At 36.3% G+C, this 21,203-nt stretch overlaps 4 protein-coding genes across 12 annotated transcripts; 2 read left to right on the forward strand and 2 right to left on the reverse strand.

Annotated features, from left to right (window-relative positions):
• Positions 1-2,360: 2,360 nt before the first annotated feature.
• On the forward strand, positions 2,361-8,934 carry LOC140860110 (isochorismate synthase, chloroplastic-like). 7 transcript variants are annotated; one of them, XM_073262919.1, is made up of 16 exons: positions 2,361-2,487; positions 2,579-2,773; positions 4,240-4,487; positions 5,124-5,241; positions 5,326-5,442; positions 5,529-5,675; positions 5,862-5,936; positions 6,030-6,098; positions 6,821-6,939; positions 7,049-7,106; positions 7,233-7,343; positions 7,480-7,564; positions 7,781-7,851; positions 8,020-8,112; positions 8,219-8,292; positions 8,486-8,934. In XM_073262919.1, the coding sequence occupies exons 1-15, from the start codon at positions 2,371-2,373 to the stop codon at positions 8,282-8,284; spliced, it is 1,689 nt and encodes a 562-aa protein (XP_073119020.1). In that variant the 5' UTR covers positions 2,361-2,370; the 3' UTR covers positions 8,285-8,292; positions 8,486-8,934. The 7 variants fall into 7 exon arrangements, 4 of the variants coding, with proteins under 4 accessions (XP_073119020.1, XP_073119019.1, XP_073119021.1 ...); XM_073262918.1 differs by having other exon boundaries at positions 7,754-7,851; positions 8,486-8,930; XM_073262920.1 differs by lacking the exons at positions 8,219-8,292; positions 8,486-8,934 and having other exon boundaries at positions 7,754-7,851; positions 7,982-8,112.
• Positions 8,935-11,030: 2,096 nt separating this feature from the next.
• Positions 11,031-14,427, forward strand: LOC140864387 (protein QUIRKY). The gene has a single exon (XM_073268544.1). The coding sequence runs from the start codon at positions 11,092-11,094 to the stop codon at positions 14,188-14,190; it is 3,099 nt and encodes a 1,032-aa protein (XP_073124645.1). The 5' UTR covers positions 11,031-11,091; the 3' UTR covers positions 14,191-14,427.
• A 322-nt stretch (positions 14,428-14,749) lies between these two features.
• LOC140863180 (hypersensitive-induced response protein-like protein 1) lies at positions 14,750-17,312 on the reverse strand. 2 transcript variants are annotated; one of them, XM_073266398.1, is made up of 6 exons: positions 17,156-17,312; positions 16,429-16,620; positions 16,199-16,319; positions 15,983-16,074; positions 15,797-15,893; positions 14,750-15,324 (listed from the first exon to the last, which is right to left on the reverse strand). In XM_073266398.1, the coding sequence occupies exons 2-6, from the start codon at positions 16,615-16,617 to the stop codon at positions 14,960-14,962; spliced, it is 864 nt and encodes a 287-aa protein (XP_073122499.1). In that variant the 5' UTR covers positions 16,618-16,620; positions 17,156-17,312; the 3' UTR covers positions 14,750-14,959. The 2 variants fall into 2 exon arrangements, with proteins under 2 accessions (XP_073122499.1, XP_073122500.1); XM_073266399.1 differs by lacking the exon at positions 17,156-17,312 and adding an exon at positions 17,024-17,149.
• A 1,676-nt stretch (positions 17,313-18,988) lies between these two features.
• LOC140863578 (hypersensitive-induced response protein-like protein 1) lies at positions 18,989-21,140 on the reverse strand. Of its 2 annotated transcripts, none has more exons than XM_073267104.1 (6): positions 21,025-21,140; positions 20,345-20,536; positions 20,115-20,235; positions 19,895-19,986; positions 19,708-19,804; positions 18,989-19,564 (listed from the first exon to the last, which is right to left on the reverse strand). In XM_073267104.1, exons 2-6 carry the CDS (start codon positions 20,531-20,533, stop codon positions 19,200-19,202), a joined length of 864 nt encoding a protein of 287 aa, XP_073123205.1. In that variant the 5' UTR covers positions 20,534-20,536; positions 21,025-21,140; the 3' UTR covers positions 18,989-19,199. The 2 variants fall into 2 exon arrangements, with proteins under 2 accessions (XP_073123205.1, XP_073123206.1); XM_073267105.1 differs by having other exon boundaries at positions 20,955-21,080.
• Positions 21,141-21,203: the final 63 nt, after the last annotated feature.

The raw sequence follows: 21,203 nt of genomic DNA on the forward strand, positions 1-21,203 counted from the left end.
ATTTTTTAACGAGTCATCTTCTGTGAAGACACTTGATACAAATTTTGAGCAGATAATATTTCTAAATTTTTTTTTCTAGAATGTTAATTAAATACTCAACTTATTTTTTAATGGATCATGTCATTCATGTTGGTATCTTCGTATGATTATTTTGTTTATATTAAATAGAATTCTCAAGTTTGTTCGCCTACTTGGAACATGACGCATATGAGCTTCACGCAATCATTGCAGATAATTCATTTATTTATATGTATATTTTTTTTATATAGATTTGAAATTTATATATTTACATACATAATATTTTATCATACATCTAAATAGATGCAGCAGAATGAATTGAATGTTTTAACAATGAGAAGTCAACAATCAGATGTCCACGAAAAAGATGAAGTGCAGAACTCAATCGGAAAATAAGAGATTACCTGAAACGTTGATGGTGGTGTTACTTATTTATTTTATCTATTTCATTAGTAGGTTTAACTACATACAGTCATACATATTTAATTCGAATTTATAATTAATTAAGTTGTACTATTTTATTAATAATATATTTTTTAGCATAAACAATTTTGAAGTTATTAAATGATGTATGCATTCAATTAATTATATTATATTATATTTTATTTTATTTTATTTATTGAATTACTTACAATTTCTATGGATCGGATACATAAGATGAGAAGTGAAAAAAGAAAATTTAACATAAGGATTAATGAAATTATATGAATACTAAATAGAATTGGAAAGTAATGAAAATTTCTTTAGTAGATAAAATTTATAAAAAAATGTGAATAAATTGTTAAAACTGTTAAACTAATTTAACAATAAAATTAGTAATATTAATAAAGAGATGATATTTATTCTTTTAAAAGTTAAAAGAGAAAGTGAAGAAGAATAGACACAAATGGAAAAAATATATAAAATAAGATCGCAATAATAAAAAAAAATACCAGCTCAAAAAATTAAAATAATAACGATGATGTAAAAAAAAAAAGAAATTAAAGACTAAAATTTTGTCTTCCAAATTTATTTGCTAATGTAAGAGAGAAAAGAAGAGATATCTTCACTTTCTAAGTTCAAACTCACGTGATATAATTGAGTAAAATATGATAAATTAATGGACACATGTCAACACTATATGTAACATATTATGTAGCAGAAAATTTTTTCCGTATTTATAGAGCTCCTCCCTCTCCTTGTGAACCCGAGGAATAAAATTCAGAATTGAATTTCCTTTTCTATTAATGCACACGTTTATTTCATCTTAATTGGTTTATTAATTTCATCTCAATTGTTGTCATTTGCCATTTGTCATTTGCCCCATTTGACTTTTCAAACCTGACATATTTGTGTATAGTATGGACTTTACGCGGGTTAACACAATAACTTTGAAAATTCAAAAATCATACTAAACTCGGGATAATATGATTGTTAGCGAATTTCACTCGGTGGAGTTTTAGAGCATACATGTTCTCAAACCAAGGTACATGTTAATAATGTTATGCTACCCCGTCCAAATTCACCTGGTTGATTTTGATCATGCATTGGGAATTCATACGTACATATACCAAAAAGTCAAGCTCAGGATAATGATTGAAATGATTTTACTCTGTAGCAATTACGTACATGTACTCATATTTCTTTAAAAAAAAAAAAAAAAATTACATGTACTCATATCAAGTTACATGTTATGCTATACCGATCAATTTTTGACATCTGTATTGTGAATAATATTAGAGGTACAACTAATATATCTTATAACGATATTTACAATAATTATATCGTGATATTTTGCTATTATCTTGTGAGATTTTGTTATTACACGTAGCATTGTTCTATGTATCATAGTGATCGATCCGCCATCTAGTGAATTTCACTAAATGTATGGTCCGTAAAATGTTCCCACTTACCAAAATCACAAATGATTACACTTTTAAAAAAAAAATTCAATAAATTATAGGGTAATGCTACATGTACACGGAGTTTTACACATTGAGTTACACATTACACTTAAAATTATATAATTATCCCTCCACTTGATTTGGAAAAAATCTTTCAAAAATGCATGTAGGATAATCATGTAATTTTAAGGTAGTGTTTGGAATAGCTTCTAGAAAGCACTTCTAAGCTTTTCCTTTACAAAATTTTGAAAATTTTGTTAATAAAAAGCTAAGAAGTGCTTCCTAGAAGCTCTCTCAAACACTACCTAAGTGTCATGTGTAACCCAACGTGTAAGACTCCGTGTACATATAGTATTACCCTAAATTATATATATTTAATAATCATTGCCGCGTGAGAGCAGCACAAGGCCTATTAGTTAGTATAAATAGGAAGGATATGTATTTTCAAGAAACACGCACATTAATTCACATGGCTCATTGTGCTTCCAACTCTTTCATTGCTCGTTACATGGATGTCGAGCCCGCAAACCATTCTTCATCGTCTCCGTCCACAACCGCAAAACAAGCGATTCGATTCGCCAATCACGTACGAACACGATGTTTTTAGTTGCTTCATTATATTTATAATGTAGCCATGTGTGTATTATATACTTGTACATTTATTTGGTTTTTGGTAGAAATATCAAGAGTTTGGCTCATTGTCCATGAATGGGTGTGGGGGAGGTCATTCTATTACCCCGATTGGCACTATCGAAACTCGAACATATCCGGAGGCTCTCACGCCGGCGATGGCCACCCACCGCCTCAACTCCGCCATATTCGACCTGAAGTCGAACCCCCCGCCATTTGATTCCGGGATTATCCGCCTAGAGGTGCGTATGTATATCCACATTGGCAACAAATTCTTGAGGTTTTTGATGAGATTGAATGGCACAGTATCATGTGCATTTCATAAGTAGGATATTCAGGAGTTGGGGGTTGGATTCATTTTTTTGTGGGTACATGCCACGTGGTTGGTTCAGATAGGATGATTCATAATCCAATCATGTTCCTTATCCGACACCAATTAACTAGCTATTTCGATGGATTCTAATCATCAAATATATGATGCAGTTTCTGTTGTGAAAAAATGTTGATTAACAAAAGGGAAAAGAGCAGATGTCCGGTAGGATGGACGGTCTTATAGATTTTATATTCGTGTTATGAATCGACTGATGCTATATTTATAGCGAAAAGTAATATTTTTAATATAAAATATGATATTATTTTTTATGAATAGGTTCGAATTTGAGATTCATTAAAGAAAATTGATCCGTGAGACTTTATAGGAGTTTTTGTAAAAGAAAATATAGTTTTGGATATCTATATATGGTATACCTGAGATGTTTTTTCTCTCCTAGATGTGGTGAAATTTAATAATTGGATAATTAATCCAATGTAAAATATGAAAGAGTCACATGATCTAATGATATTGAGATATAAAAAGAATGACTCCAATTGTAATATAGATTAAAGCAGTCAATTGTATCAATGAGCATGTTTGCATCAGATTTGTGATATTTTTCGTTGGAACATCCTTAAAATGATGTTTTTTCTTGAATTAACTCATTGGTAAATAAATTAGGATGTTATTATCAATTAAATGTACCTATTTCTTCTGCTACATACAATTAATACTATTGAAACCGAAATTTATTGTGATCTATGCTCTGTGATCCAATTATTAGACAATAAAGTGTGCTTCACCCAATATAGTATATATAACAAATGGTGTGAAAGTTTTGGCAGAAAGTGTAAGGTCCCCATTAGATATTTTGATGAAGAGATTTTTTAGGAACTTGTTATATTTGGATATCGAATTTGAAATATTTTTTTAAATTTGATATCTTACAAGTCATTAAACCTTTTTAGCATTAGACTCTTCGGTGAAAAGATATTGTCATTTTATGTAAATTTGTATTTTTTTTATTATTAATTAATTATTAAAATTCTATATAGTTTTAGCGGAAAATTTCTTTGAACCTATATTAAGCAAATTAATTATTTTAAATTTTAATATGAAATAAAAACTTTGTTATTTGAGTAAGTATTTTGTTTGAACCCATGTTATCTACTAGAAAAATAGAATTATAAATAAATTATATAAATATGATAATTCCAAGCTGGGTTGGACTTATTTATGATATTAGAATACGATTCTCCGATCCACTGGGCCTCTCTCTCTGCTCTTGGCCCATTTTTGCTTCATCGTCGTCTTCTTCTTCTTTTGGTTCGGATTTGTTTTTGTTATTTATTATTTGCTTCTGAGCTGAGCTTCACTGGCTATGGCTGTGTGAAGGTACCAATCCAGCAGCAAATTGGGGCGCTTGATTGGCTTCGATCCCAGACTCAGACCCTTCTTCCCCGCTGTTTTTTCTCTGGTCGTGATTCCAGCAGCGTCCCACGAATCGATCACCCGTCCAATGGAAATGGCCACGCTGTGCAAAATCATGAACAAAAGCTGCTCAGTGTTGCTGGGTTGGGTTCTGCGGTGTTCTTCCACAATCTGGATCCATTCTCTTTGGATCATTGGCGTTCCATAAAAAGGTTAATGCCCGTTTTGGTTTCTTCTTTCACGAGCATCCTTTCTTTATTTTTCTCTTAATGGGATAGTTGCATTGCTGTTTTAGTCTTTATCTAAAATATTGAGGTAGAACATGAATATAGTTAAATGAGGGAACAAATACAATTATACAGATTCTGAAGTAGCCATCATCATACATCATGTTATAGTTTAGGGAGAGACAAATAAATCTTGTGAAATGGAACGCCAAATTGGATCATAATGTATTCGCATTTCATGGTTTTCGGGGAACTTGTGAATTTAGGAATAGTGATGTTTTACCTTGCTCGACAGTGTAATTCTGAGTCTCTGACTGCAAAAAGAGAAGAAGTCAAAGACAATATTAATAAACAAAATTACATCCATATGACATACAATAGCAAGCGAGGTAGTCGGAAGCAATAAAAGATAAGTATTTCCATTTGGAAACAGTGGCGTAATGGACGAACCTGATGGATGTGCAGTGAACAAATTCTGAGTGCTTTGAGTAGTTGGAAAATCGAATGTTACAATCAGCTTGATCAAACAAAGTGACAGATTTGCAAAAGATTGAAATTTTACCTACAAATTGTTTTATCATGGAGCTTTCGAATTTTAATTGTGTTTATACTTCTCTGAAGGTTCTTATCCAAAAAATCTCCACTAATTCGTGCTTATGGTGCTATTCGATTTGACGCAAGATCTAATATATCCTATGAGTGGAAGGCTTTTGGTTCTTTTTATTTTATGGTCCCTCAGGTATGTCAACTTCTTTTCTTTATGGAAAATTACTCGTTTCAGTATATTTTCAGTGAATGGAAATTTTTATGTGCAAGAATGTAGGTTGAATTTGATGAGTTTGAAGGACATTCAATGATTGCGGCAACTATTGCATGGGACAGTGGCCTATCAAGGACATGTAGAGAAGCAATTGCTGCACTTGAGGCTACCATGTGCCAGGTTCAAACCTTGTCTTCCTTCTTTTCATTGACCTTGGTTATTGTTTCGTAGGTCCTAATGTCCCATTTCTAAGTATTCTTTTGCAGGTTTCCTCCATTGTCCAGAGATTAAATGGTGATACTCCTCTTACTATTGTACTCCACCAGACTCATGTTCCTAACAAAACATCTTGGGATTCAGCTGTTAAGCGAGCGTTGGACATGATACATGGCAAAAGTTCATCACTAGTTAAGGTTGTAGATTGTAATATTCATAAACTTTTTGACCAATAAAACTTCTTTGTAGAGTATGTTTATGACTTATAAATTTCTTCCTGTAAGTTGTGACATTCTCTCTTCTACCATCATTTCTTGTCCTAACTTTGTTTTCTACACATGGTTCAGCGTTGATTGGTTCACACATTCATCTTGAACATACAGGTTGTTCTTGCGCGTAGCAGCAGAATACTGACTACATCAGAAATTGACCCCTTAACGTGGTTGACTTGCTTACAGGTGTTGTTGATGTGTCTGATGTAATTTATCATAGTGTGGTGTGATAATATATGGATTGAAGTAATGCATGGTATGGATGCATAATGAATGCAGGTTGAAGGAGATAATGCTTATCAGTTTTGTCTGCAACCTCCTGAGTCACCTGCATTCATCGGAAACACTGTGAGTAATTTTGCGCTCTTATTTCTTTCAAAAGTAAAGGGCCCTTTTCTTTTTAATTTATCCACGTACCTGTAGATCTCAACTGCTAGTTGATGTATGAGATATTGGCTGATTTTAATGTGTTTGTAACTTTAAAATTGTACTGACAGACTGCAAAATTGGCTGGCTGAGTCATTTCAGGTGGTTCTTGGCATAGCGAGATACTAATGTAATTTTTTATGGTTTAAATAACTTTTTAACAGATATTTAGCATGAAGCTTTACTGTTTTTCTCATACACGTGAGAACAAATGGCAAGAACCAAGAAGACTAAAACATGCTCCTTTCTCTTTTACAGTACCAGTGGAAATAGTAATTTCTACGCTTGAAATTTTAATTACCAGCTTTAATAATTAGGGAAGAGGTTGTTGAAATGATAGCCCATCACTGGACTTGCAAAGTTTCTATCCTGGTTGAATACCTACCATTTAAGTAATTGTTGCCACATGTAGATGCTTTATAAAGTTACAGTATATTCATTTAATCGTGACTTCTTTGTGCGCTGCATGAAAAGTGTTGAATGAATTGGGAAGTCAGGCATTTCACTTCTGATGTCAGGCAATTCCTTAATTAGATTATCAAAATGAATAAGTTTCTCTTAAGTAGGCTTGAAAATTGTGCAAGATTTTCTGTCACTCCGGATTTTGTGTTAATTCTTTCATTACATATGCACTTCTTGAATAGCCAGAGCAACTATTTTATCGACACCGGCTTAGCATTTGCAGTGAGGCTTTGGCTGCAACACGTGCTAGAGGTAGATCAGAGTCCCTAGATTTACAGGCTGGACTTGATTTACTTTCCAGGTTATTCTCTTCTTAACTCCACTGAACCAGGTGTTCTCATTGTAATATTTTTCTCTGATTGTCTTCAATTTTATCTTAACAAAATCTTCAATCCTCTGTTCATATTTAGTCCCAAAGACCATCATGAATTTGCAGTGGTGCGAGAGTGTATAAGAAGAAAACTAGAGGTAAGTGATGAATGTGCCATTGGCACATCTCCAGTGTAACACTTCCGTGAAGTTTTTGTTTACTCTACCCTCTTAAATTCTTATTTTATATTTAACATTGTTTTATTTCACAATCATGCATTCTAGACTGTATGTTCCAGCACAGTAATAGAACCACAAAAAGCTTTACGGAAACTTCGACGAGTTCAGCATCTTTATGCTCGATTGACTGGCACACTAGGGAAAGAAGATGATGAGGTGTGAACTTTTAGTTCCACATTTTCATACCTCTAAATAATTCTAGATGACAGATGACTGGCTGATTCATATGTTTAGAAAATCTTTTCCTCTTCTTTGGGCAGGACTTGAGACTCTACTGTTTTCATGTTTTCAGTTTCAGATTTTAACTTCCCTTCACCCGACTCCTGCTGTTTGTGGACATCCTATGGAAGAGGCGCGGGTTTTAATATCAGAAACTGGTACCCTTGCAGTCATACCACAAATGATTTTTGACTAGCTTTTTTTTAGACCAATTTTTTTACTAGCTTTTGATATTCTCTTTTCTGGTTCTTTTTCCTACCTCTTGCCTTGCGTTTATCATGTTTTTGTGCTGAAGAATCTAAGATAGGGTTGGATATTAGAGACATTAAAAATGCTATGTCATGCAGAAATGTTTGATCGAGGGATGTACGCAGGCCCTGTTGGATGGTTTGGAGGTGCAGAGAGTGAGTTTGCTGTGGGTATAAGGTCTGCCTTAGTTGGCAAGGTGAGCATATCTGCCACTGTTTCATCGATTGCTGTATCCTGTAGAAATTTCAAATCCTCAACCTTGAGAATATTCTTATTTCAGCGCAACAGGTCCATTAGCATCTTGTTTATAGTTCACATGTTCTTAGGTGCATGACTAAATCACATGATTAATTTGTATCACAAGGGTGCTGGTGCATTACTGTATGCCGGAACTGGCATAGTGGATGGAAGCAATTCGAACCTGGAATGGCAGGAACTGGACCTGAAGACCTCACAGGTTTGTTTTGAGAAAATACACCGTGATTTCCTAGTAATGTTTTCTATAATATTTTTACAAGTAAACTCATTCTGTAGTATTGAAAACTTTATTTAATTTTCTGCAGTTCACCAAAATGATGAATTTTGAGGCGCCTCTTATGGCAGCAATCAGGGAGAAAATAGAGCTGTAATTCAAACGGTTAGTAACTTCAAAGTACCTGTCTTCACCATATAGCCAGACGCTAGTGACAGATTCATTTGTTATTTTAGTTTTCAATCCTTCATCATCAGCTTAAGTGCTTCTGAACTTTAAAAGTTGATGATTACAATTTCGCAATTCATGGTATCAATTTTCTGCTAGATCTTTGAGTCAAGTGAACATATTTTTTCAGGCACTTTGTTGATTACAGATATCAGTCCTGAAGAGGATATTGTTGCCTTGAGATGAAACTTCTGTTGCCGCTTATTGATGAAAATCGGCTTTCTTTTTCATTCCTTTTGTCCTTTTGTGAATATTATTGAATTTGATTTGCTGCTGTTACTCATGTATATAGAGAACAAGAACGGAGGAAATGATATGTTGTGATCCATCATCAGTATACCCTTCATTGATTCTTGTACAGTTTTACAAGGTTGAGCAGTAACAGAGCATATGTGCAGCTTCCAAATGCTCTTCCTTCCTCTTTTTCAAACTTTGGATGGTCAAAATTCTTTCCATACACTCCAAATTTGCTGTTTCATGGTTGAGTCCCATTCCATTCTTATATACCGCCATCGACCAAGATGGATCCGGTATCCGAAACTTTGTTTTCAATTTAAATTCCCAGCACTCCAACACAAGTATCAGAGAAGTATCTGCTAAATATTCGTATCATATAATAGGCATTTTGACATGATATATTACTGTGTTTGGAACTATCCGTACATGCGTCTCTGGTTCGTTGCAGCCGGTTCAAGACGCAACAATAGTAAACTATACGATTCTACTACAGTCTGAAGAGTGAATATCCTATCAAAATAAGCATCAGAACAAACATTTTTATATCTTTTACAACCCCCCTTTTATCTAAGAAGGATCTGATTCCAAAAGAAGCCCACCAAAATTGATAAAAGGTTAAATGCCTCACAAGATCCCTCTGTTCATCTTCTTATTAGTGCTGTGCACTAAACTGGAAATTAGACCAAACATTTACAAATTGTAAGAATTTTGTGCTTCAAGCAAGAAAACGAATCAAAGAATAATAGCCTTATTCCCTATTACATTTACTCATCTCAGATTCTCATATTTAAAAGCAAACTTAAAATAAGATTGCCACACAAAGCCGATACATAATTCTATGTTCGAAATTCCATCACAAAACCATAATCTTAGCATCAATTAGAACTATGCTATTAGGATTGCCAAGAAAAAAATCCATTTTAAAACGAAACCCGCGCTTTACATGCATGATTTCATGCTGAGTTTCATCTTTCCCATGGTTAATCATTTCAATAAAACAAAAACTTTTTTTGAGACAATTTGGTCGATCAGTTTTGTGAGAATATTACACAAAAAATTATTTTTTATGGTAAATATAGTAAGATTGACTCATGTCACAAATGAAACCGTCTTATAGAAACCTACTCGTTAAAAAAAAATGTGTATTTTTACTCGTGTGCTTGAACTAAGTTTCACATTTGAGGTATTGACAATGGATGTTAGAAAGAATAAGTACCAAAATCAATAAAGTGGATGCTTTTGCAACTTTTGACAAAAAGGGGCGTTGTGTTGGCCATGGTTGACGAGAGCCGAATCGAGTTCTTAAATCTTAAAGTATACATCACTATTTTACATAGGGATGGGATATATGCTTCTTCGAGTGTCTTGAGATGGTACTTTGTTTTCTATGCCAAAATTTACGGGAAAAAATTGGCTATAATTTAGTGTATTTTTGGTCACATATGATGCACTTTGATTGAAAATCTTGAGTTTTCGTTGATAAAATTTTAATTCCTTTTTTTTTTTTTTGGAAATTTCACAGTAAAATTTGACCTTTATGCAATTAACAATGATAACTATATATTTAACTTGACATCAATGGATTTTACTAACAAGTTATCATTTACTCAAAATAATTAATGTATACAGTTGGACTATATTCTAAGATCTCAACTTTGAAACAAAGTATTATGTTATGTTAAATATATTCATTTTTTAAGAAAATATTTGTATTCAATTCTCTAATATCTCGTTTAAAATAACCACCGATCATTTTAATAAACTAGCAAATCTATTTATGTAGGGTATGTTCTTGGAGTTGGCCATGTTACTCCCTCCTTCAGGTTCTATCGCTCGTGTACATCTCTCGATTTAACCTTCGCATGAGCCAATGAACATCTGACTCATGTGAAATGGAGTCTCCTTCGAGGTCAACCATTTTTTTAAACTAGCAAAAATGTTCATTCTTTTATGTTTTTTAATAAATTTATTATTTATTACTTATAACTCCGTCTTTTAACTTTATATTTTTAATTTAAAAATATAAAAAAATATATTAATATATTTTTAAATATAACATAAATTATTTATATTCGTGAATTTTTACTTACGAAGAATACTAGTATATTATAATATGATGATAGTTAATATAAATACACAAAAAACTCTAATACAACGTTTTTATTTTTAATTTTGTGAGATAAATCTTTTATTTGAGATAATTCATGAAAAATCGATATTTTTTATGTTAAAAATATTAATTTTTATTATAAAATAAGTGGTGTCAACTTTTTTTTTTTAGAGATAATAGATCCATGAGATCAAATAAAAATAATAATAACATATTATTTTAAAAAATAAAAAAATTAATTTAGAAAACTTGAGAAGAGAGAATAGAATCCAATCTCCCTTTGCTTCTCTCTCCTTTCCCCACAAACAAATAAGCAATCAAGAAAACATTCTTCGCATTGCATAAAACTACCGTAACAACTTCCATAACAACAACTGATGAAATGAACCATGGCCACGCCGGCCGACAACCCTCCGCCGCCGCATTCTGACCATCCTAAGCCACCGACCCCCGTCCGGAAGCTTGTGGTGGAAGTGGTTGAGGCGAGAGACCTTTTGCCCAAAGATGGTCAGGGGAGTTCCAGTTCTTACGTTGTGGTTGATTTTGATGGCCAAAAGAAGAGAACTTCTACGGTTCAAAGAGACCTCAATCCGGTTTGGAATGAGGCGTTGGAGTTCATTGTGTCCGACCCGAATGGGATGGAGTTTGAAGAACTTAATGTGGAGGTGTTTAATGACAAGAAGCTGAGCAATGGGAATGGGAGGAAGAATCATTTCCTGGGGAGGGTGAAATTGTATGGGACTCAGTTTGTGAGGAGAGGGGAGGAGGGGTTGGTGTACTTTACGTTGGAGAAGAAGAGTGTTTTTAGCTGGATTAGAGGTGAGTTGGGCTTGAAGATTTATTATTATGATGAGATTCCGGCGGAGGAGCCGCAGGAACCACCACTGGAGCAGCCGCAGCAGCAGCAGGAGCCTCCGCAACAGGTGGAGGAAGTGATGAAGAAGCCGGTGATAGTGGTGTACGAGGAGCTGCCTCCGATGCCATTTCCGGGTCACGTGCCTATGGAGGGGCGTGTGCATTCCCCGCCATTGGTCAGAGTTCACGAGGCTCCGCCGGAAAGCGGACCGCCGATGGATAATGGGCCTCCGATGGAATTCTCATCGGATATGAGGAGAATGCAGATGGGAGACGGCGGCGGTGGGCCCATGTCAGGAGAGAGGGTGAAGTTATTTCGGAGACCTGTTCATGGTGATCACTCCCCGAAGATTATTGCCGGGAAGTTCGCCGGAGACACTTCCGGCAGAATTCCGGCGTATGATTTGGTCGAGCCCATGCAGTACTTATTCGTAAGAATAGTGAAAGCCCGCGGGCTCTCCCCGAACGAAAATCCACACGTGAAAATCCGAACGTCGGGCCACTCTGTCAGGTCGAAGCCCGCGATCACTCGTCCCGGCGGCGGTGATCCATTTGCCAACCCGGAATGGCAGCAGGTGTTCGCTCTTGGCTACAACAAGGATACCACAGCGAACTCCACGCTTGAAATTTCCGTTTGGGACGGAGCATCAGATAAATTCCTCGGCGGCGTGTGCTTCGATTTGTCCGACGTTCCAGTGCGGGACCCACCGGACAGCTCGTTGGCCCCTCAATGGTACCACCTCGAAGGCGGCGCCGCCGCCGATGATCAGAACAGAGTCACCGGCGACTTGCAGCTCTCCGTTTGGATTGGCACGCAGGCTGATGATGCTTTCCCAGAATCTTGGAGCTCAGACGCGCCGCAACCTTTCGTGTCATACACTCGAGCAAAGGTATATCAATCTCCTAAGCTATGGTATCTGAGAGTGACAGTAATTGAAGCTCAAGATCTTCACATAATTCCCAATTTGCCCCCACTGACTGCCCCTGAGATTCGGGTCAAGGGTCAGCTCGGGTTTCAGTCGGTCCGAACCCGAAGAGGGTCGATGAGCCACAACACCTCCACATTTCACTGGAACGAAGATTTGATCTTTGTTGCAGGTGAGCCACTCGAAGATAGTCTCATCTTGCTAATGGAAGACCGCACGGGGAAAGATCCGGTGCTTCTGGGGCACGTCTTAATCCCCGTGGGGTCGATCGAGCAACGAATAGACGAGCGCCACGTGCCCGCCAAATGGTTCGGATTGGAAGGTGGTCCGGGAGGGAGTGGTTCCTACTGTGGAAGGCTGCACTTGAGGATGTGTTTGGAAGGAGGATACCATGTATTGGATGAAGCAGCCCATGTTTGTAGTGATTTTAGACCCACAGCGAAGCAGTTATGGAAGCCTGCAGTTGGGATTTTGGAACTTGGAATTCTTGGTGCCCGAGGATTGCTGCCTATGAAATCCAAGGGCAATGGCAAAGGATCCACTGATGCTTTTTGTGTGGCCAAGTATGGCAAGAAATGGGTCCGAACCAAGACCGTCACAGATAGCTTTGATCCGAGATGGAATGAGCAGTATACTTGGCAGGTATATGATCCATGTACGGTCCTCACAGTCGGGGTGTTCGACAACTGGCGTATGTTTACGGAGGGCGGGGAGGAGAAGCCCGATTATCGGGTTGGAAAGGTGAGAATCCGGGTGTCTACTCTGGAGAGCAATAAAGTGTACATGAACTCATATCCCTTGATGGTGTTGTTAAGAACAGGGTTAAAGAAAATGGGGGAGATTGAGTTGGCAGTGCGGTTTGCTTGCCCTTCGTTGCTGCCGGACACTTGTGGAGTCTATGGACAACCGTTGCTGCCACGGATGCACTACCTCCGCCCGCTTGGGGTAGCTCAGCAAGAGGCATTGCGTGGCGCTGCCACGAAAATGGTAGCTGCTTGGTTGGCTAGGTCAGAACCGCCACTAGGACCGGAGGTAGTAAGGTATATGTTGGATGCAGATTCTCACAGTTGGAGCATGAGGAAAAGTAAGGCGAACTGGCTTCGGATAGTTGCTGTACTTTCTTGGGCAGTGGGGTTAGCAAAATGGTTGGATCACATCCGGAGGTGGAGGAATCCGGTGACAACCATCTTGGTTCATGTTCTTTACTTAGTTCTAGTTTGGTACCCAGATTTGATTGTTCCCACCGGTTTCTTATACATATTCTTGATAGGTGTCTGGTACTATCGGTTTAGACCGAAAGTCCCAGCCGGCATGGATACACATCTATCTCAAGCTGAGACAGTTGATCCTGATGAATTGGATGAGGAGTTCGATACATTTCCGAGTTCAAGATCACCTGAAGTCATTCGGGCTCGTTACGACAGGTTAAGGATCTTGGCAGCAAGAGTTCAAACAGTTTTGGGTGATTTTGCTACACAAGGTGAAAGAGTCCAAGCATTGGTTAGTTGGAGGGATCCCAGAGCATCAAAGTTGTTCATTGGTGTATGCCTTGCAATTACGATAATATTGTATGCTGTGCCGCCTAAAATGGTGACGGTGGCCCTCGGATTCTTCTTCCTCCGCCACCCCATGTTCCGGGATCCCATGCCACCGGCTAGCTTGAGTTTTTTCCGGAGGCTTCCTAGTTTGTCCGATAGGTTACTTTAGCATAGTTTGAAAGCAATCCCCAGAAATTTGATTTTATGCCGCAGAATTTGTGGAAGTGGTGGGGAAGGACTGCAGGGGTGTGGAACAACTTGTTTAGGCACTTTCTTGAAAAGGGCTTTGATTAATAACCTCGGGCTCGGAGGAAGTGAAAAGGGTGAGGAATTTATTTACTAAAATAGTTGAATAAAGGGAAAAGGGGTCGGAAAGTTGGGAGTGGCAAGAAAATTGGGATGCAATTGTGCGAGATTAATGGAGGGATATGATATGACTCAGTTTTTGATGTAATTATGTCCCCAAAAAGTATTGGCATTTATTTTATTCTAACAATTTTTTCATATTCTGTGTTTTGGCCTTTGGGAAGAAAATTGGGATGCAATAATTTGAGACTTACTTTTTGCTTGTTTAAAAACAATCGAATTACATCCATAATTCTTTACTCGTCATGCACAGATAATGGTTGAATTTGATAAACAAGCGAAATTTTCAAGGGCAAAAGTACAGATTTTTCCTGTCATTGAGCACATTGGATATACCATGGATACTTTCATGCGTCAACGAGTTTTCAAAGTCAATCCCATAATAACAAAAGAAAAGTACTTCAATGTGAGATGATATGGATATACGAGACATCAAGTTCATATACAATCTTTCGACGGGAGGGAGTAGTATTACTACTAGAGCAAACAAAAGTTGCAACAGAAAGATTAAAAACTACTTTAAGAAAGCATGTTTCAGTAAACAAGTTCTCAAAACACCAGAAGTAGTATGTTTATGGTGTACTAAGCTGGGAAGCCTGAAGAAGTCCTTCACGGATCTGAGTAGCCACATCACGAACCGCACCAGGTCCATGAGGAATGAACACAGCAGAAGACTTAGAAGTAGCACCGATTTCTTTCATTGTGTCAAAGTACTGGGTGACAAGTACCATATCCATAACATCCTTTGCAGTGGTACCAGGAACGTTCACCGAGAAACCAAGCACACTATCTCTTAATCCATCGACAATTGCTTGACGCTGGCGAGCGATACCTAAACCAGCGAGATACTTAGCTTCTGCTTCACCTTCTGCTTTCTTGATTTGCAGAATCTTTTCAGCCTCGGCTTTCTCATTAGCAGCCACCCTCATCCTAGCAGCTGTAAATATTGAAAAGAATTATTATTTTGAAGAACAACATGCAGAGCCAGATATGAGAAGTTTTGTCGAACTTATATAACGGCCAGGACGAAAAAGATCAGAAGGCAGCCAAGATCTAACAAAATTGAACCATGAGAAAGATACCTGAAAGTTAAGACTTTCTTTTACTGCAACAGTATTCAAAATTACAATACCAAGAAAATACAATGTCCATTTCCAACTGAACTTAGAAAGCAACAGTGAAAACAAAACATTTTTCCAATGCTGATGTGTAGTATTAGCGCTTTGAGGGTTAGAATCCTTGAGTAGTTTTGATATGAACCTGACTGTAAGCCTCATGGTAAACTATTCGACATCCGTCTCACATTTCTCATCCAAGAGTTGTCAGTGTCTAAGTAATGAAGGGGATGATATAATAAGCAGAAAAGAAGGCTTTACTACTTCATCCAAACAACAGATTTTATACTTGACCTGCATTGATCTCGTTCATTGCCCTCTTAACACGCTCATCAGGTTCTATGTCGACAATCAGCGTCTGAACAATTTCATATCCATAAGCAGACATAGCCTGCAAGCAACCATCGCAAAGATCAGTCTCTCAACTTCAAGAATTACGTTCAACCATATCAATCAGAACCATTGCCAAAGTGGTCTTACCTTTTCAAGTTCATCTTCAACAGCCTTAGCAATTTCAGTTTTCTGCTCAAAAGCATCATCAAGATTGAGTTTCGGAACACTTGCTCTAATTACTGGATAACAAGACGAACACGATCTCAATATATTGGTCAATTAATACTTTAACAAACACATGCATACCAATCAAAATGAATACCAAGAATCATATCTATTAGTAAGAGAAGAACAGAGTGGTACCATCAAAGACATAAGCCTGAATTTGACTTTTTGTGTTGCTGAGTTTGTAAAAAGCATCACTTGCCTTATCTGCAAGTGCACGGTACTGAATTGATGCCACCACATTCACAAATACATTGTCCTAAAGGCCAATTAATATTTAGACGAATCAGTATCACCATATTCTTGGTTTTGGTAGCATCTAAACATGCTTTAAAATTTATTGCCAAAAGTTGATACAGCAAACAGACCTTTGTCTTGGTCTCACACTTCACATCTAATTGCTGCAGACGAAGCGTGAGATGTCCGGCCAGCTGGCTTCCAAGAAACCAAGGCAGACAATGACATCCTGGCTCCAAGACTTCAGCAAACTTTCCAAACGTCTCTTTAATAGCAACAGTAGATTGGTCCACTTGAACGCAACACAATAAATTTCCCATTCCCTGCACATTCACAGGAACACTTACACAATGATGATGCAAAATTCTGGCTCCTCCAAAAGAAAATGCCAAACAATTGCTAGCTCATGAAAAGATTATAATATTCTTGAACGAACAACTCATTACATAATTTAATTACAACAAATTTCAACCCTTATTTGCCCTACGGATCAATACAATTCTTGCTCAACAATTAAACCATGTCAAGAAAAGGGCCGATAGAGAAATGAATCACAGTGTTTGCTGTAAATGTAACAAAACAAGATGGATAAACGAATATCATAAATCTTTATAATTTGAATTTCAAGTGTCAAAAGACTCGAAACAGAACACCCACATCTGCGTGATCACAAAACAATCAAATACCCGAAATTGGTTACGCAAGAAGAGGGGAAATTCAACTTACTACACGCTTCAAATTAAACAAGAACCCAATTACCACGGAGTCTCAAGGATCTTCACTGACCCAACAATCAATCACTACAGATTACAAATTAACCGTAACACCTCAAGAAAAACTTCAAGATAGTAGACTTACAGATGTTTGACGAAAGAGGGGCCACAGAAACTACAAAAAAAATGAGTGGGCTTCACGAAATATCTGCGAGTGATCGCTGAGCACCGCGTTTGACACCATCTTAATAGAAATTTTCTCTGTGAAAGAAACGTTCGAAACCGGTAAATATTAAAATATGGGTGAAAATGGAAGCCCTATATTTTTATACAGAAGATTCATAATAATTTACACGTCTTGTCAAAAATAATAATAATAATTATAAGGGAAAATTTACAATGAAAAAATAGTTAAAATAATAATTCCGTAAGTTCCCCATGAATTTTGTGTTTTTGTCATATAAATATAATTTTCCCAACATAAATATTAAATTTTCGATCTTATTCCCTTTTTGTTATGTTGTGTTTAGATTTTCAGTAATTTTTAAACGTCCAAAAATAATGTTGTGACATTAAAAAAAAATACTGGTTATCACATCAACTTTCAATATAAATAAATGGATTAAAATCAAAGTATAACCTAAATTATAAGACAAAACCAAAATGGAATACAAATTTACATGACTATTTTAGTATTTTTTTTCCCTAATATAATATTTGAGGCATTAGAATAAGCATTTTGGTATAATATATCACACCAAAATATTCTTCCCATCTCGTGATTTAAATAAATTACATTTCCTAATTACTAATCTTTTCAACTTCTGTAACCAATCTTTTCCCTTTTTCCCAACTAAATGCTACAAATTACTTAAATTTGTTTTAATTAAGGTATTTGAAAATCTTTATTAGTTTTCTTTTTAAAATTTTGTAAATATTCTCGTTGGTCTTATCCAATGGCAATGGACGAGGATCCTAGGCTCCTAGCTGACATAACGTGAAAAATCTTTTTTTTTTTTTAAAATTACATAACGTGAAAATTATAATGAATCATACGAAGATATTTTGTGATTTTTGTAGGCAGGTTTTTGTTCTCATTGGTAGAGAAGAAAGGAACAAAAAATTTGTGGGACTTCTATATTTAAAAAATTGTGATTTGCGGTTTTATATTTTGTAGCATGCGGATGAAGACGGATAACACGATAACATGTAAATCACGGTAAAATGTCTTTAGCAAACTCTGTTCAACAAACTCATTCGAAAAATGTTAGTAAAAAAAATTGAACAAATAACTATCGGTCAAACACTGATTTATTCTATCATACTTATCTAGGTCTTATGGTATCTTGGTATACCAATAAATTGAAAAAAAAAAACAAAAAAAAAATGTTCCCTCCACTATCTCAATTTTCTCACCTCCATTATGATTTATTTATTTTTTTTAATTTAACTATTTTTTCCTTTTCACATCAATTTTTGTATTTAATATATAATAATTATTTAGCACTCAATGAATGCAACAAGTTGCTAGTTTGTTTAATACTCCGATATATGTTTGAGCAGATGGTTTTAGTCTATTTACATCAGACAGTAGAGTCGTGACATATTTAACAAAATTAGATACATATTGCATATATTCCTAATTTGACCAATACTTTTAATATATACACAATGCTTATTGCACCTATTCTTTGTTTGGACTTTGGATGCTTATAGTTTATGGAAAATAAGCATTAAAACAGTGGAAATGCCCCGATGACAGAAAGTCATATATGTTCACACCAAGGAAAAAATAGCTATAGGGTTACTGCCTCAAGTTCGAATCCCGCAAAAATCTTCTGTTCTTGAAGATGTTACCTGATGTGTGTGATTTGCAACTTACTGCACTTACCTTTCGGACCGTGGTTCCTCGTCACATTTGCTATCAAAATATCAAATTAAACTATAGTTCAACATAAAATATAGTAATACTGCTAGCTAAGAAATTAAAATTTTATTTACTGGAGCAGTGGACAATATTTAGTTTGAGCTGGGTTATGCTGGCACATATAATCCAGTTGGAGACTTGCTGCATACAGAATATCGACAAAATTCGACCTAAAAAAAATTTATCACCACTAGAAATATTAGAATCTACTTTAAGAAAGCTTATTCGATGAAAAATTCTCATAAAACCAGAAGTTGAATTTTTATGCTGTATCAAGCTGGGAAGCCTGAAGAAGTCCGTCACGGATCTGAGTAGCCACATCACGAACTGCACCAGGTCCATGAGGAATGAACACAGCAGAAGACTTGGAAGTAGCACCGATTTCTTTCATCGTGTCGAAATACTGGGTGACGAGTACCATATCCATGACATCCTTTGCAGTGGTACCAGGAACGTTAACAGAGAAACCAAGCACACTGTCTCTTAATCCGTCGACAATTGCTTGACGCTGGCGAGCGATACCTAAACCAGCGAGATACTTAGCTTCTGCTTCACCTTCTGCTTTCTTGATTTGCAGAATCTTTTCAGCCTCGGCTTTCTCATTAGCAGCCACCCTCATCCTAGCAGCTGTAAATATTGAAAAGAATTATTATTTTGTCAATGTCAAAAGTAATTGAGGGGATAATACAATGATGTCCACATATGATAAGAATAATGAACAGAAAACCGGGATTTACTACTTTATCCAAATAACAAATCTTATGCTTGACCTGCATTGATCTCGTTCATCGCCCTCTTGACACGCTCGTCAGGTTCTATGTCGACAATCAGCGTCTGAACAATTTCAAACCCATAAGCAGACATAGCCTGCAAACGAACCATGTAAAAGTCAATCTTTTTAACTTCAAGAACCACGTTCAGCCATATGAGTTAGCATCAATGCAAAAATGGCCTTACCTTTTCAAGTTCATCTTCAACAGCCTTAGCAATTTCAGTTTTTTGCTCGAACGCATCATCAAGATTGAGTTTTGGAACACTTGCTCTGATCACTGGATAATAAGACAACATGTTCTTTTTGATTTGTTCTATGTTATACTTTGACAAACACATTCATAATAATCAAAATGAAGACCAAGAATCATAATTCATAATGACTAAGGGCACAACAGAACATTACCATCAAATACATATGCCTGAATCTGAGTTCTTGTGTTGCTGAGTTTGTAAAAAGCATCACTTGCCTTATTTGCAAGTGCGCGGTACTGTATCGACGCCACCACATTCACAAATACATTGTCCTAAAGGCCAATCAGTATTTGACAAATTAGTACCGCCGTAATCTAGGTTTCCATTGCATCTAAACTTGCTTTTAAATTATTGCTAAAAGGTTTGAAACAGCAAACAGACCTTTGTCTTGGTCTCACACCTCACGTCTAATTGCTGCAGCCGGAGCGAAAGATGTCCGGCTAGCTGGCTTCCAAGAAACCAAGGCACCCAATGGCACCCCGGCTCTAAGACATCATCAAATCTTCCAAATGTCTCCTTAATAGCAACAGTGGATTGGTCCACTTGAACACAGCAAAATGTATTCCCCATTTCCTACACATTTACAGAAACAGAAACATATTGACAGAAAAATCTGGCTCACGGAAAAATAGAAACAAATAATCGCTAATTCACCACAGGATAATAATTTTCTTGAAACAACTCACTACATAACCTTGAGTATAAAATTCTTGCTCATACAAACCAACAATCAAACGATTTCAAGGCAAAAAGCCTGATTGAAAATCGAGTTACAGTGTCATACGGCGTGTTTGCTACCTATCATGGCATAAAATCTTCCAAAACAAACCCTTTATGCATGTGATAGAAAAATATGGGTAAACAAGAACAAAATATTCATCAGTTATATTTCAGGTGCAAAAACAGAACAAAAAAACATAAACTTGATCAAAAACAAGAAAAGGGTTCTAGTGAAAACACATTTCGGATCACACCAAGAACCCCAATTTACCACTGAGTTTCAGAATCTTGGATGAACCACCAACCAAAACTACAAAAAATTTGAAGGGTTTTACTTTTACCGTCTACGAATTATCTGCGGGAGATCGTTAAGCAATGCGAGTTATTGGTGACATCTAATGTCAATAGTATTTATCCTTCTTAGGAAATTTATCTATCTATAACTAACAGTCTGCTTTTAAAATTTTAAAAAATGAGTAAAATATCTTTATGATTATCTATAATTTTTAAGGGCAATTTT

Source organism: Henckelia pumila, chromosome 4, assembly GCF_033568475.1.
Source record: "Henckelia pumila isolate YLH828 chromosome 4, ASM3356847v2, whole genome shotgun sequence".
Taxonomy (NCBI): Eukaryota; Viridiplantae; Streptophyta; class Magnoliopsida; order Lamiales; family Gesneriaceae; genus Henckelia; species Henckelia pumila.